This window comes from Lichenostomus cassidix, chromosome 4, assembly GCF_008360975.1.
Source record: "Lichenostomus cassidix isolate B80296 chromosome 4, HeHo_3.0, whole genome shotgun sequence".
Lineage (NCBI taxonomy): Eukaryota > Metazoa > Chordata > Aves > Passeriformes > Meliphagidae > Lichenostomus > Lichenostomus cassidix.
In genome coordinates, this window is record NC_139484.1 from 45686263 (window position 1) to 45701141 (window position 14879).

Below are 14879 nucleotides of genomic sequence, written 5' to 3' on the forward strand. Positions count from 1 at the left end.
TTAAAAGTAATTGACTTGTGATTTTAAAAATCAGCTCAGTGGTTTCTCTGTCTGTGAATTTTACCTGCTTTCTTCTTACTAATTTAATTAAGAGTTGTCTCCTTGTAAAATTGTAGTACTTCAGCATTTTTAAAGTTGCAGACAGAGCTTATCAGCAAATGCTTAAACTGAATTATTAAATGAAAGCAGCAAGTATAATGACAGGAAGATCATCCTTTTGTCAATAAATTAAATTAAACCCCCTTTTTTAAAAATCAGTTATTCTAAATCTTTTGCAGCAGTATTAAAGAAAAAAGAGCCCAAGAATCATCCTGTAGCTTAAAAAATACTCCTCTCAGCTGTGAGGGATGACACTGAGGAATGACACTAGCCTTCCCCAAATATGACATAACCTAGAGCAGTTAAAAAGATTAGTAATAAACTCAATTAGTTTGTGTTTTGTCAAGCTGCCTGTCAATATGGATGGTTAGAATTTAAGCAGAGAGTTTACCATGGTGCCACCAAATGGATAAGCTGTTAACTTACTAAGTTGTAGTTGTCTCATATTAAAGTCAAAACTAGCAAGAGTATTTAAGGCTGTCGCCAACATAACCGATTTTATTCTGTTGTAGAAACAATAAACGTGGCTCAGACAAGCACTTTACACTTTTGCAAGTCTTGCCTAGGTGCTTTGAAAAGTTTGTCTGGAGTAAAATTTAGCACAGTACTCTGGTCTGCCCCTGAGGCAAGGATGCAGGCACTGCCCAGCCCTTGGGCTGAGGAGGCAAAGCAGCATCCCGTGTCTGATTTCTTTCAGCTTAGAGCAGCTTAGAGGACAGGCAGAAGTACATTAGTTTGCTGTGCACACAAAGTACACTAGTTTGCTGAGCCACCCTGCTGAGGTGTGCTAGCCACCAGAGGAAGGTGCCAGGGATACGGGAGAGGGGCCAATGGGCGGTACCATTTTCCATGGGTGCAGTTGTTTGCGCAGCACATGCACGTCTGTCTACATCCTGATCCTTGCTGCCTGCCATATGTTGACATTTCTCCTAACACAATGGATGCAAACTGCTCTTTGCTTAATGCAATAGTGTTTTGTTTTTTTTCATTTCACTTGTAAAACATAAATGTAGACCTCTTATTTTCATCTCTCTCTCTGAACTTCAGGAAGCCAGGAAAATAAATCTTAAATTATTAATTCAGTTAGAGTTTCCAGACCTTTACTTTATGCTGTTGAATAGATTTTTGTAAATCATGTGAGATGACTGGGGACATGACAAAGCAGAGGCAGAAGAAGATATTAAAAGAAAATGAATTTTAAAGCCATACAAATAATTCAAAGGCCTTGATAACTCTGTGACTGGGTTCAAGGGTATTATTTGGTTATGTCACCTTTGTTTGGTCAGTGTTACATTAACTCTACAGTGTATTTACCTTTTAACAGTTAAGATTCTTAGTGCTGAGGAAACACAATAGAGAGGGTTAGGAACTTGTAAGGTCTTCATTCTTTCTGACCTTAAAATCTTGAACGTTTGATATACTGAAGTATCTAAGTTAGGATGGATTATGGGAGGGAAGCTAAACTTTCAGAGTTATCTTAAAAATTGTTTGCTCTCTATTGTCATGGATTTCAACTTCTTTATTAAAAGACTTACATATTATTTACCTTCTCTTTGATTTGTTTTCTTCAGCAGTTTTTGGATTTAGACACATGCAATGGGTATAATGGACCCAGTGTTTCTTCACTTGTATTACAGTTTTATGGTATTATGGTGGAAACATGGTATGTTGGGACATTGTATCCTAAGGAGACTTAAGGAGCCTGACTTTTCCCATCTTACAGGAGTCACTTCTCCATCTTTTGAGGAAATAGTTTCCTAGTTTTTCTCCTTTAGTTTAATTAGCAATGATACAATGTTTGTGTAGAATGGAACATTTCTTGTGTTTCTGTTTTACAGATAAGATAACAATTATTTGTGCAGTTTATCTGAAAGCATAGTACAGATAACATGAATTCACTTGCAGGAGGTGTTTCCATAAAAAAAAAAGTAGAGAGGGAGGGAGGAGTGTTAGCTAAAAGAAAATTCTGCTTTGCAAGTGTTCTCTGGAGCTTTTAGTATATGCTTCAAGATATGAATTCTCATAATGGTATTTTGAACAGATTTAACACGAAAAATTACATGAATTTGAAAGAATCGAGAAAGGGAAACATTTTCCCCCTTGCTTTAGAATACAGAGTGGAAGAACATTGACTAATACATCAGTTGATCAACAAATAGAGCTATTTCAGAATAATAAATGCATTTTTTTGAAACCACTTCCTTATTTTTTTTTTAATTTAGGCATACTGAAAGTGAACATGAATGGTAGTGTTTTCCTAGATAATTCAGTGGATTTCTTTGTATTAAGGAAAGTGAAAATGACGGGTGAATTGGTATCTATATTATTTCAAATTATAGTCTCAGAGTAGGCAAATGCATTTTGTCTGGGCAATGTTGAATTCAAGTTTTCTGGGGCTGTATTAGTTGCCAGACATGGTGTCCTTTTAAACACTAAATACACCTGCACTTTTAGGAGAAAATGCCAGAAATTTTGCTGTATTTTCAGGATTACAATTAGGACAAGAAAATATACGTTGCTAGTTCAAACCTTGGATTTGGTACATGCGGTGTGCATTTTTATCTGTTGAACATATAGTCTGTCTCTTGCAGCCTTGCAAGTGTTAATCACCAAGCAATGTTGGCTTTCTAAGTTTTGTCAGCAGCCTGACAGCATGGGTGTTGTCTCATACTAAGCTACTGAGCAGTTACTTTGTGCTAACTGAATTTTACAACCTGTTGAGAGCAGTACTGGCTATCAGTATTGCTCACACCTGCTTTTACATGCCAAACCAGGGAAGTTAACAGCTCTTCCCATTTACTGCTTGACTTACCTTGTTCCATAAAACTTCTTTGTTTGCTTACTGAAATCTAGTGTGAGCTGTTAACTCCTTACCCTGAGTACTTTTTCTACTTTCCTTGTAAAGGATAACAATTTGGACTAATTTATAATATTATTACTTGAAGAGTAGTTAAAAATTTTTTAAAATAATAAGAAATGCTCAGCAAATCTTTAGATATATATTACTTAATACTTTGCGGTGTGCCCTTAAAGCTGTTACTGTGGCACTTGGGTTGCTGTAAATTATTGACTCTCAGAGCCAATGCACAGGACTCAGTGTTTTTTTTTCTTTTTCTCTTCCTTCTTCTCTTCTTTTTTTTCTCCTTTTTTTTTTCTTGCTCTTTTTTGGTCCCTTACACAGTTATTTCAAATGAAAGTGAGTGATTATTCACATTCCCATTTGCCTGGACTAGGTTTTCTTGCTATGTTCCATTGGAGTTCGGGGGAAGAGCAGATTGGAAATGCATTGAATACTTGTCTCTGCCTTTGTGAGGACATTTTAAAAATCATTATTGAAATGTAGAATACATGCCATATATGAATATGAATAGATATGTTAATTGAAGTGGGAATAGCTTTCCTTCCAAGTTACACTTGACACCCACCACCAGCTGGTCATTGTAGTCCTTGTTGGGCCTTTGACATCTTCTGTTTGTCAGTCTTCAATGGTAGTATTGTTTAGCTACTGAACTAATTTTTGTGAGTATACTTCATATCTCCAGAAATGTTTCTATCTGAAAACCAATAAATATTTATATTAAATGCTATTATTTTTTTATTTGATAATAGTCAATTGCATTGTGAAATGTATGGTTTTTTGGTTTCTTTTTTAACAGGAAAAGCTCTTGTCCAGATCTCTTCAAAGAGGTGAAGATCTTCAGTTTGATCAGGTAGGAGACATGTAATTTAAGGCAACTTCTACTGGATTAAGGTGGGCTTTGTTTTTGCAGAGTAGTGTTTCCACTGTTGTAATAACTTAGAACATGCATGTCTGAATCTGTGTCAGACAATTTAGACTCTGAATGTCAGTTAGACTTTGTTTTCCATTGTAGAATATGATAGTAAGAAACTACTAGAAGAGATAATTATTTGAAGGTGGCAGTGAAAGCTGCTGGAAGAAAAATACTGAAATGTGGTAAAGGACAAAAAGTCTTAGTTTATTTCTCCTGTCACTTACTGTTAATTTTATTTCAGTAACATGGCTTTTAGCAAGGGCTTTTTGATTCCAGAAGGGCAGAATGTATTGGATAGATGCAAAATGTTACTTTGTCTTTGGCTGAGAATATAGATACACTGTGAGGCAATTCCATTTCACTCACTCGCAGTGAACTGTGTCTGAAATTACTCTCTGCTCAATTTATTAATATTTATTATCTCTATTTTTAGTTCTTCAGTGATAAAGACATGTTTGTGTCCCATAACTACTTCCTTGCAATGGAGAGACAGTGTTCAGGGGAAGCCCCATTAATCGCCTGTTCATGTTCTTGACTGTTACTGAATAGCATCTACTGTATGAAGCTTCATGTTCTGTCCATATTTTCTGTAACTGAATGTTTGTTTTATGCTTTCCATTGGTCTTTGGATACAGGTATTAGATATTGCAGTGAAATCTGTGGACCTGCCTCTACTTTTCAATGAATAGCCATCCATGCACCTCTTCTCTGTCCTCCCTGAGGAGAGTCAAATGTAATATTTGATATGTAATTATTTTTTCAAAGAAAAACAAATATAAAACCACCACCAAAAACCTCACATAGCCCTTTAATATCTTCTAATCTAACCTGCTGCCTTTAACTCCTAAATGAAAGTTTACTCCAAAGCAAGGGAAGTGGGTAAGGGGAAAGGGTATAAATTCTTTGGTAGCAACAGGATATGATATTGTTTTAAAGCTGAACAAATCCTAAAAAATATGCATAATAGGGATGATCTAGGGAAATATGTAAATCAGTACTACTTTTAATTTTTCCACTAACTGGCTCCCACTTCCTATTGCCATGTTTTTTCCTCATTTAAGGATGTTTTTTATAAATCACCAGTTGTCATTTAATCAACTATGGAGAGCTTCTAAAAACAGGCTGAGTGAAGAGAAAAAATAACACAAGTAACCTTTAAAATTTGATAATACAGAAACAAACTAGTTTTCCTGAAAATACAGTGCTTTCAAAAATTGTTTTAATTGTGTATGTATATATGTGTGTGAGTTCTTATTTTGTTCTTTTGTTATTTGTAATCTACTCTGAATTAATCAAGATCTGAATTTTAATGCAACTGAATAACTGCATTAGACAGAATTGCATGGCTGCCTTATGGTGACAGGGATTATGAACTTTGTTAGGAATTTTGCCCATTGTTTGGCAAAAGGAATTAAGATCGCTTCTCTCTTGTTGCTTGATGGACAACACCCTTTTTAAGAACAATTCTCCAGCAGTGCAGAAGATGACGTATTAAAAAAGTGATTGGCAAAGTGTGCAAATGAGGAGGATCCAAAGATCACAGCCACAGAATCCAGCAGAGAAGCTAGAGCTGTTGCTGGGCCAGCCTTGTTCACCCAGGGGTCTTTATGGAGCTAGGAGTTTGAGTCTAAAAAATGGATTTACCTGTACTGATAATGGTGTCTGAGCTAGCAAGTGTTGTACTTTGTGAATAAAGAGATCATGCTTGCAATGAAAGAGGGACTCTGGGACTAAGAACATATCTAATTGAGACTTGTTCTCTCAGCTCAGTAAGTGATGAGAAGAGAGATGGAGGAGGAAGTCATGTAGTGTTGCCTGTCCCTCTAATGAAAAAGTAAAACTGCATTTAATGAGATTATAAGTCATATTTGTTGAAGCATAACCAGACCAAGAGGGCTGCTATTAAAACCAAGGGTGCAAAACCAATAGTTTTTAATTTTCAAACAGTACGAATCTTCTGTTTGTTATTTGATGTCTTCATATGACCAATAATATAAATTTAGCTAAAAGAAATCAAATTTTGGGAAATGAGATGGAAATCATTATGTTGATGTGCTCCTGAACTGTTAAAAATTTTAGCATTTTAGTACCAGCACTTTCCCTTTATCATTCCTAGCACATCAGGGAGCTGCCGGACAGGAGTTTTTTTATAGAGCATATATTGCATTTCTTAAAATATTTTTGCTTGTACAGCTTAAAACTGAAATAGCTTGTATTTTTCTTTTTTTGTTTGTTGTAGGAAACATACTTGGCAATTTCCTACTCTTGTCCTAAGACACCAAAACTTTATGATCATGCAGAAGCCTGTCTTGGCCTTCTCAGTGACTGAAAGCAGATGTATGTGAGGTTCAGACTTGCTCGTGATTAGGCACAATTTGAGCAATGTTTTCAGGATCAAGATTTTGGCCAAAGCTGGAATTTGGGGTCTAGCATCTTCCTGTAATTTTGTGTCTCTCTTTTTACCTCTGACTGTGTTGTTGGACAGGTCATGTGCAACAATTAGCAATATGTTGCAGCCTTTAAGACTTGAGCAGGATTTGCTGTTTCATTCTGAGGAACTGAAGTACATGTCATGATGACTGGTGCAGCCTTGTCTCCTGGGTATTACAGGAGCATTTTGTCTGAATTGCTGCTTTCAACCTAGGGATAATGTAATGCTAAAATAAAAGTGTTTTCTTATATAAGAAATATAATATATACTTTTAATAAAAAATAGCTTATGTTGTGTTTAGATGCTATGCAATATGAGCTAAGGTGTCATCTTTCTGGTGATTCCAGCACCTTTTCATTGGAATGCTAAGAATGCAAAACTTGGCAGGAAATAAAAAATCATTATGTAAAACTGACTTTTTTATTTTTCAAGGTGAAAATTACGTATTGTGCCAGTAGTCTCTGGGTTTAGCACTTTACCAATGGTATTTTTGAATGCATGTGATACATGCTTGTTTCTGTGGAACCCAATGTAAATTGCCTAACTACTGGAACATTTATGAATGGTAGTAGTATTGATAAATGCTGTAAACTTGCAGGAAAACATAAGGAAAAGGTTTAGTAAAGCTTAATATGCAGCTTGCTTCTTTTTTTCCTGCTAATTAACCCATCAGTTCAGAATACGATTTAATTCTTGCGATTTGAATAACTGACTGGTTAACAAGCTGAGTAGTGTATTCAGAAGATTGAAAGAGGTCATTCTGAGGTTTCCCCGTGGTTAACTTCTCCCCATCCCTTCCACAAACCTAAAAACCCAAGATGCTGCAAATGAGGAGAAAGAAATAATGTCATTAATGTTATAATGGAACATGTAATGGCATAATATTACATTGTTATCTGGAAGAATGAGTGATAAATAAGTTACAGCATGAGCATGGCTTTTATTAAAACCTTTTTTTGAAAGATCCAAGAGGTAATTAATACATAGCATCAGTGAGCAGAATGGTAACTCTCCTTTTCCATCCTGTGTTTTGGGAATGGGCCTGTTCCCTGCTGCCTCCTGGAAGGGAGTTTTTAATGGCATTATGCTGTCTTCAGTCATTCTTCTCCTATCCAAGCTGGGGTCCTTAGAAGGTCTCTTAAAATTTTTAATAACAGGAAGCCTAGAGAATTTAAGTTCAATAGCATCCTAAGGGTCTGCCTTCTATAATGGTTTCTATTGCCACATCTGTTGCAAAGATACTCATGTGGGTTTTTACTACTCATATGGGTTTTCTGGAACAAAGCAGTGGATATGGGAGTTACACTAAAAGTAAATACAGCTTGAGACCTAGACCAGTCAAATGTATTAAAAGCAGCATAGAATATCTAAAATGCTCTTATTTTTATTTATATAATAACCAAAGAAGCAGGATTTTTAAAGTTACATTCTTCTTCAGTTTAGGAGGGTTGCCTCTTATCTGTCATTTGTGATGTGAAAATGTGTATACTTCAGAGATATGTATGGCAACATTCAGGGACATCCTAAAAACCTCTGCTGTTTTCTCATGGTTTTATACGGGTCATATAAGTTTGTCATTTTGTGAGCCCTGTGAGCTTTGGAACACTTTGCTTAAATTTATTATAATAATGGACTTAGTGTGTAGTATTTACAGTAATTGTCCTAGGTGAAAATGAATATTAAGTTGCCACTTTGTGAAGTTCAAAACCATTTGAAAGAATGATTAAACCCTAGGATTTTTTTTTGCTTTATCATGCTGAAGTATTGTATTTTTTTGTACTCTTCCAGTTGATAAGCTCTATGAGCTCAGTAGCAGAGCACTGTCTCCCCTCCTTACTACGCACCTTGTTTGACTGGTACAGGCGTCAGAATGGAGCAGAAGATGAATCTTATGAATATAGACCTCGGTCAAGCACAAAATCAAAGGGGTAAGAGTTTTCTTTGCAGAAGTCAGTTTGATTTTTGTGTGCTTTCTCATAAGAAAATATGTGCTTTGTACTTCTGTGACAGGTGTATTGTATTTGTATTTGTCCTTACCAAAATTTGTGTAGAAAGAGCCCAGACTTCTTTGACGTAGTGTATTTAACTTGTGTAGATGATATGGATGAAGTGACTTAACTGTTTTGGTGTGGATATACAGAAGGAAGTTGGATACTGGTAATTCTAAGCTAGTTTGTCCCTTTTCAGATTGTTCTGATTGTTGGCAGGTCCTTTCAGGAGGAGGGGGCAAGATGTCAGTGCTGTGAAAAATCCCCACATCTTTCCAACTGTCCATTTTATATACATGTGCAACAGTGATTTCTTGAAAAACAGTGCAGTCATTGTCTCTGCAATATTTGTGTTCAGTCTTGTGTATGATACCTCTGTTCTTGATTTCTTATTTTAGGGATGACCAACAACGTGAAAGAGATTATCTACTTGAAAGGAGGGACTTAGCTGTAGATTTCATTTTTTGTTTAGTTTTAATAGAAGTTCTAAAACAGGTAAGCTCTTTTGCTTTGGCAAATTAATTTTAATATTTTGCTTTTAATGTTGGTTTTGATAATTTCCTTTACATTTTAAAAACTAGAACCTATCTATGATGAGCATATGCAAGGCTGTAATTATACTCTCTTACATAGAGCTTTTGGTTACACAGTTACATAGAGCTTTTGGCCTCTCCTGTCTTTTCTTTACATGCCTGCATTATCTCAGTTCATGTGTCTTGAAAAGCTGCTCATGTACTTCAAAAAGCAAAACTGTGAAAAATAATATTTTGTTTATGTTCAGTACCCTTTGTCTGCTTAAATGTTTCTTAAATACAAGGTGAAATTGTTGAATAATAAGATTAAAATGGCACTTAAAAGTTAGAAAAAGTGTGTAATTTTGCTTAAAATTATCCTTATTTGGCTAAGAATGCCAGTGTAGATTGTGTAAATGCTCATATATTGCAGAATTAGCTTGATATATGCCAGCAAAGGATGTGTCCTTTGACACTGGTGGGAAAGATTTCTACAGGGCATCTCACAGTACTGTTCATTTGCTTCAAACATACATGTATGTGTAGATGCTGCATACATGTAAATAATATGTACATTTCAGATACCTGTTCATCCAGTGCCAGATCCTTTAGTACATGAAGTTCTAAACTTGGCTTTTAAGCACTTTAAACATAAGGAAGGGTAAGTTTCACTTGTATACTTTAAAATACTATGTATTACCAGCCTGTGCTTGATTGTTGTTATTGCTCTTCTTTGCCTCACATGTAACATGTTTGTAATAATACCAGCATAAATAAACACTCGTTGATGTCTTTAAATTGAAAACATACCTTGAAAGAGCACAGCTGTGGTCAGTTCAACACTGAGTTTATTTTGCTTAGAACATGCAGAATGATTTGCATGGCCAGATACAGTAAGAAAAGTCTGAGTTTGGATAATTGCAGTAAAATTTCTATCCAGAATATGTTTCTTGTGAAATAAGAAATGAAACTACATTATTTTAAATGTCATCCATGTATTTTATGTTTTAATTGCATTGTTTTTATGGGAATAATTTGCCTTGCTAGCAGACAAACGTTTGATTTGTAATTGAGAACTTGCTTGGGGTTTAGAAGAACAAAGTTATGTTTAATGTTTTTTTTTTCCTTCTCTTTAGGTATTCAGGAACCAACACTGGGAATGTGCATATTATTGCAGACTTATATGCGGAAGTGACTGGGGTTCTTGCTCAATCAAAGTAAGTTCAGTCTCTGACTCTTTTTGTATTTGGGGACAAACCAATGTAGACTTACAGACTATTTAATATGGCAGAATCTATTAATGTCAGTAATTAACCCCAGTAACTAATCCTGTATGTGCCAGGTGTTAGTCAGGTGTGTCTGTTTGGTGTTCCAGCACAATAAAATTAAACAAATCAAGAAATAATCTTTAGTACAATTGCTTTGCAATGAACTTGTAGGGGCAGGGAAAGAAGGCCCTGTGTCAGTCAACTGTTGTTTAGTTAACTGGTATATTCCAATGTACTAATCATCATAAACACTCTTAAATGCCTAGATTTTTGAGTACTGGGGTTCATCTTGCTAGAGTTTCTCATACAGTATGTGCTGTTATTGTTACAGACTAAAGAAATTGATTCAAAATCATAGACCTCATACAAAAGTAACCAAGAATACAAATAATTGCCATCTCTATCCCTTGTTCAGGTTTCAAGCTGTTAGGAAGAAGTTTGTCACTGAATTAAAGGAATTGCGACAAAAAGAACAGAGTCCTCATGTAGTACAAAGTATCATCAGTTTGATTATGGGAATGAAGTTCTTCCGAGTAAAGATGTATCCTGTGGAGGATTTTGAAGCATCATTTCAGTTCATGCAGGTAAAAGAATGTTACAGAAACTGAAATGAGCATAATTTTAAATGTATAAGTCATAAAGGTACAATGATGCTGTGATCAGTCACTCACTCTATTTGTGTGAGATCCTTCATCCTTTCCTGTTCAGTTCCTAAGTTTTCAGAGGTGTGAATTACTTGTTTTCCTGCAGTTTGTAAGCACCTGTGAAAAGAGAAACTTTTCACAATTGTCTCAGTAATGTGGCAAACCTGTAATATATGAATTTAAAACTGAATGAAAATGAGTAGCAATCGAATAATTTTCTATTTTTATGAAAGCAGTGTATTAAAGAAAAAGAATTATTTGATATATAATTTTTTAGCAGATGGGATGTCAAGACCTACTTTTCATTAAAAACGCCTCACTATGGATTATTTATTGTGTATGGAATATTTAATTATTCTTTATTTTCTTTGCATCAAAGTCATATTGAAAATGAAAATTAGTATATAAAAATAAATTATAATTTTCTAATAATTTAAATAGAGGTAATTAATTTTTTTAAGGTTCAGAATAATCAGAGGGGAAGTGTGTATATTTATATTCTGTTATATTCTGAGTATTATGTATATTCTGGGTAAAAAGTAAATAGCTATTGGTCTTACAAATGTTCTCCTTTCTATTTTTAAAGGTGGATTGCTGGACAAACAGATTTTAAAGTTTTATATGTTTTGTGATGTTGGTACTGCTAAAGAATATAAAAACAGATTGCATGTTTTAAATAGAAACAAGCAGCTAATGTTATACTGGTAGTTGTTTTTATGGCATAGTGATGTTTTTATTCTTTTTTCTAAATATTTTTCTAATGTTTTCTTACTAAGGAGTGTGCTCAATACTTCCTGGAAGTAAAAGATAAAGATATAAAACATGCACTTGCTGGTCTGTTTGTGGAAATTCTGATACCTGTGGCTGCTGTAAGTATTTTAATCCCCTCTGCCACACTTTTCCTCCCATTTTCAATTGAGATTTCATTATTAAAATTGCTTCAATAAGTCTTAAAAATACTACATTTTTATAGATTCAGAAAGACATGTGGTACCTGAGGAGGGCTTACAAGAAGGCTGAAGAGGGACTTGTTACAAGGGAATGTAATGATAGAACAAGGGGCAATGGCTTTAAACTGAAAGACTGTAGGATTAGATTAGATTAGATTAGATTAGATTAGATTTTAGGAAGAAATTCTTTACTGTGAGGGTGGTGAGGCACAGGCTGTCCAGAGAAGTTGTGGATGCCCTGTCCATGGCAGTGTTCAAGGCCAGGTTGGATGGGGCTCTGAGTACCATGTTCTAGTGAAAGGTGCCCACTGCAGAGGGGCGAGTTAGAACTAGATTAAGGTCCCTTCCAACAAAACCATTCTGTGACTGTCAAGTAGATTACAAGCACCTTCACAGTCTTAAAAGGAAATATGGTGGCGTTTGTGTTAGCTAGTTCTCAGTCTTTTATCAGGACTTTTTAAAATTGTCTGTTTCCTAGACATCTTTATTACCAGAAAATTGTGTGATTTTATACATGCTGTAAAAATTTGAAATTTCCTTGGTTTAATATTTGTTTGCTCAAGGGTCTTGTTGACTTTTCTTTAGCTGAATCCTGTAAAGTTCCTTCTAGAATAAACTGAGATATATAACATTTTTACCGTCTGTTAAGGAGAGTATGAACTCTTATGCAAGAAGGAAGAATGTAGGTTTTGGCTAATTAAAAATCATTTGTAGAGGTGAATGTCCACTAGATGTAGTCCTTCAAGTGGAAGAGCAGTCAGTCATCTCCTGCATATGTTTTAAATCTAAAAGAAATCTCATGCAGCAGCCATGAACAAGAAAAAAAAAGGTTGATATTGTTACACTGTTGGATGTACAGTGTCTGCAGTGCTGCTTGTGAGAATGTTTCAGTCAAGACAGGCTCTCTTTCCTCCCAGGCTGCTTTTCTTGGTTGTGTGAAGCTTGTTCAACAGGTCAAGAAGAAATTACGGCAGCTGAGTATACATACTTCAAGCTGATCATTTACCACAAGCTCAGTTAATTTCATCGTAGTAGGTTGATACTTGCTATGGTTGTCTAAAATGTTAGCTGTATTAGCAGATGCCAGGCTGCAGTGTTAGGCAGTCCCAAAAAATGGCAGGTTGTGGCTCTATGTTGCAGCTGATCATAGGGACACATCTTGCTGGGGCATATATGGAGAACTGGGACATGTAGATTTTGTTATGTAGAATGGGATCTACAAAGACACTGCCCACACTGGGTGGGCACCCCATCTGAGCAATATCATAGGAAAAGAAAGATAATTCTCTCTGAACTTTTCATCCTCCTTAAATGGTTTACCTTGCCCTGGGTGGTGGATAAATGCTTCTTTCCCTTCCCTGGTCTCAGTCTTGTTTTTTGAGGTTTTTTTTCAGTGGTTTTGTTTGTTTGTTTGTGTGGTTTTTACTTTGGTGGTATTGGTTGGTTGGTTAGGTTTGGTATTCTTGGGGTTTTTTTTGGGTTTTTTTTTTTTAATTAGAAAGAAGACAATCTTTTTTCATAAGACATAACTAGAAACAGGTGGTGCTAGTAGTAGCTGTTTACTGGAAGAAGGTTTGATCTTACCTGGGCATCCTTACACTCTTCTAGAGAAGAATTTCTTGTCCTATGAAAGAGTGAACAGTTTTGTCCTTTTGAATTCCATAGTTACTTGGCAGTGGGAGTGGGAGTGCTGAGTGAAACTATTTAGCATTTAGGTAAATGCAAATATTAGTTTGCAGAATCATAAACATAGTGAAAACTGCTCTTAGAATAATGAGGAAGAAGCGTCATTTGGGAGTTGGAGTCTCCAGTGGCAAGAGCGGAGGCACGAACACCAGCTGTGCAGAGCACTTGTGGTGCTGTGTGATCCCTTCCTACAAGCACAGCCTGAATCGGAGCTTCAGACAGTTGGGGAGGGAGGCTTGATCTTTCCTTCTGACTCATAGAGTCTCTAATCATTTCATACAAATGGAGCTTCTTAAATAGAAGCGAAGAGCCTGCTCCCGGACTGAGGTGCATTTGAGCAGGTTAGTCATTTCTCTCGGAAGATGTGAGATGCAGGTTTGAATATTTTTGATACAGCTGAAGGAATTGAATGTAGATTTTTCTGTATCTTGGATACAGAAAATTGCTTAAGTGAGGAAGCTGTTGGGTTTCAGCACTGAGAATTCTTTACTGTCATTCTCTTGCTTAGTCATTCAGGCATTTTAAGAAACCTGACCTGATTTGGACCCTGCAGGTATGACGAATCATCGCATATTTTATAGCAGGGAAGTTAGAGCTGCTCTGAAAGCCTAAGGTGATATCACAAAGCAGCAATGTGGTGGTGGCAGCAACTGACTGATTTCTCATGTGGAGCTAGCCGGATACTAATCAACCTGTAGCTTAAGAGTAGCAAGAAATAAATAATTTGGTACATAGGAAGTGATTTAAATTGTAACTACTTTCTCAGTTCTTTCTTCTTGGATTTGTACGCATTACAGAGATGCATGCTATTTTTATGCTTCTACATCATGAATATTTTTAGAGTGTTCTTAGCAAAATGGACATGATTTTTCTTTAGACAGTATTAGTAGATACAATGTTTATATACTATTAATAACTATAAATCATAAAAATAACAAAAATTATGTTGTAAGGAAATGATATGTACAGAGGATCTCTTCCAAAAAAGGCAATTTGCTTTCCAACACCCTACCCTTCAATTTGATAAATAAAGCAGAAACACACAGGTTAAATCAGTAGGTTAAGAATAGTGTTGAGATGGATCATCATAGGTGTCCTGAGAGAAGCCTAAAAGCTTTGCAGAGCATTCATAAAGAAGGTGGTAGCTGCGTAGGTTGTGGAATGAAATCTGTTCTGTGTACAAGAGCAAAGCAGGTCACAAGGGTATGGCACTCCATGTATGTTTCATTAATTCTGAAAGCTGAGCAAAGATAACTTGCATGATTGGTTGGCTAGTAATCCTGTCGATTATTTTGTAAATTTTCAGTTTTCAGAATTGGAGGACAAAAAAGAAGGCAGGACCAGTGAAGAGGGGAACTGTTAAAATCATGGATATTAATATTTTTTTATGAATGAAAATAAGTGTATGAAGAGCTTCAGTGTAGTTTTTATTTGTTAGTTGGTATCAAATACATTTTCTTCTTTAAATATGGCATAGAGACCAGTTCTTAAAACAGTTTTTTTTAGCAGGCTGTTGTGTTGGGGTGGG

General features: G+C 35.6%; 1 protein-coding gene across 12 annotated transcripts in view; it reads left to right on the forward strand.

The window, feature by feature from the left end:
* The window catches only part of FRYL (FRY like transcription coactivator), a 168718-nt gene that overhangs the window by 76156 nt on the left and 77683 nt on the right, over positions 1 to 14879 (forward strand). For all 12 annotated transcript variants that reach the window (XM_085059004.1, XM_085059001.1, XM_085059003.1 and 9 more), the window contains 7 exons: positions 3756 to 3809; positions 8092 to 8231; positions 8690 to 8786; positions 9385 to 9464; positions 9940 to 10020; positions 10487 to 10655; positions 11492 to 11584. In XM_085059004.1, the coding sequence (XP_084915130.1) occupies positions 3756 to 3809; positions 8092 to 8231; positions 8690 to 8786; positions 9385 to 9464; positions 9940 to 10020; positions 10487 to 10655; positions 11492 to 11584 (714 nt within the window). The remainder of the gene's footprint in view (positions 1 to 3755; positions 3810 to 8091; positions 8232 to 8689; positions 8787 to 9384; positions 9465 to 9939; positions 10021 to 10486; positions 10656 to 11491; positions 11585 to 14879) is intronic.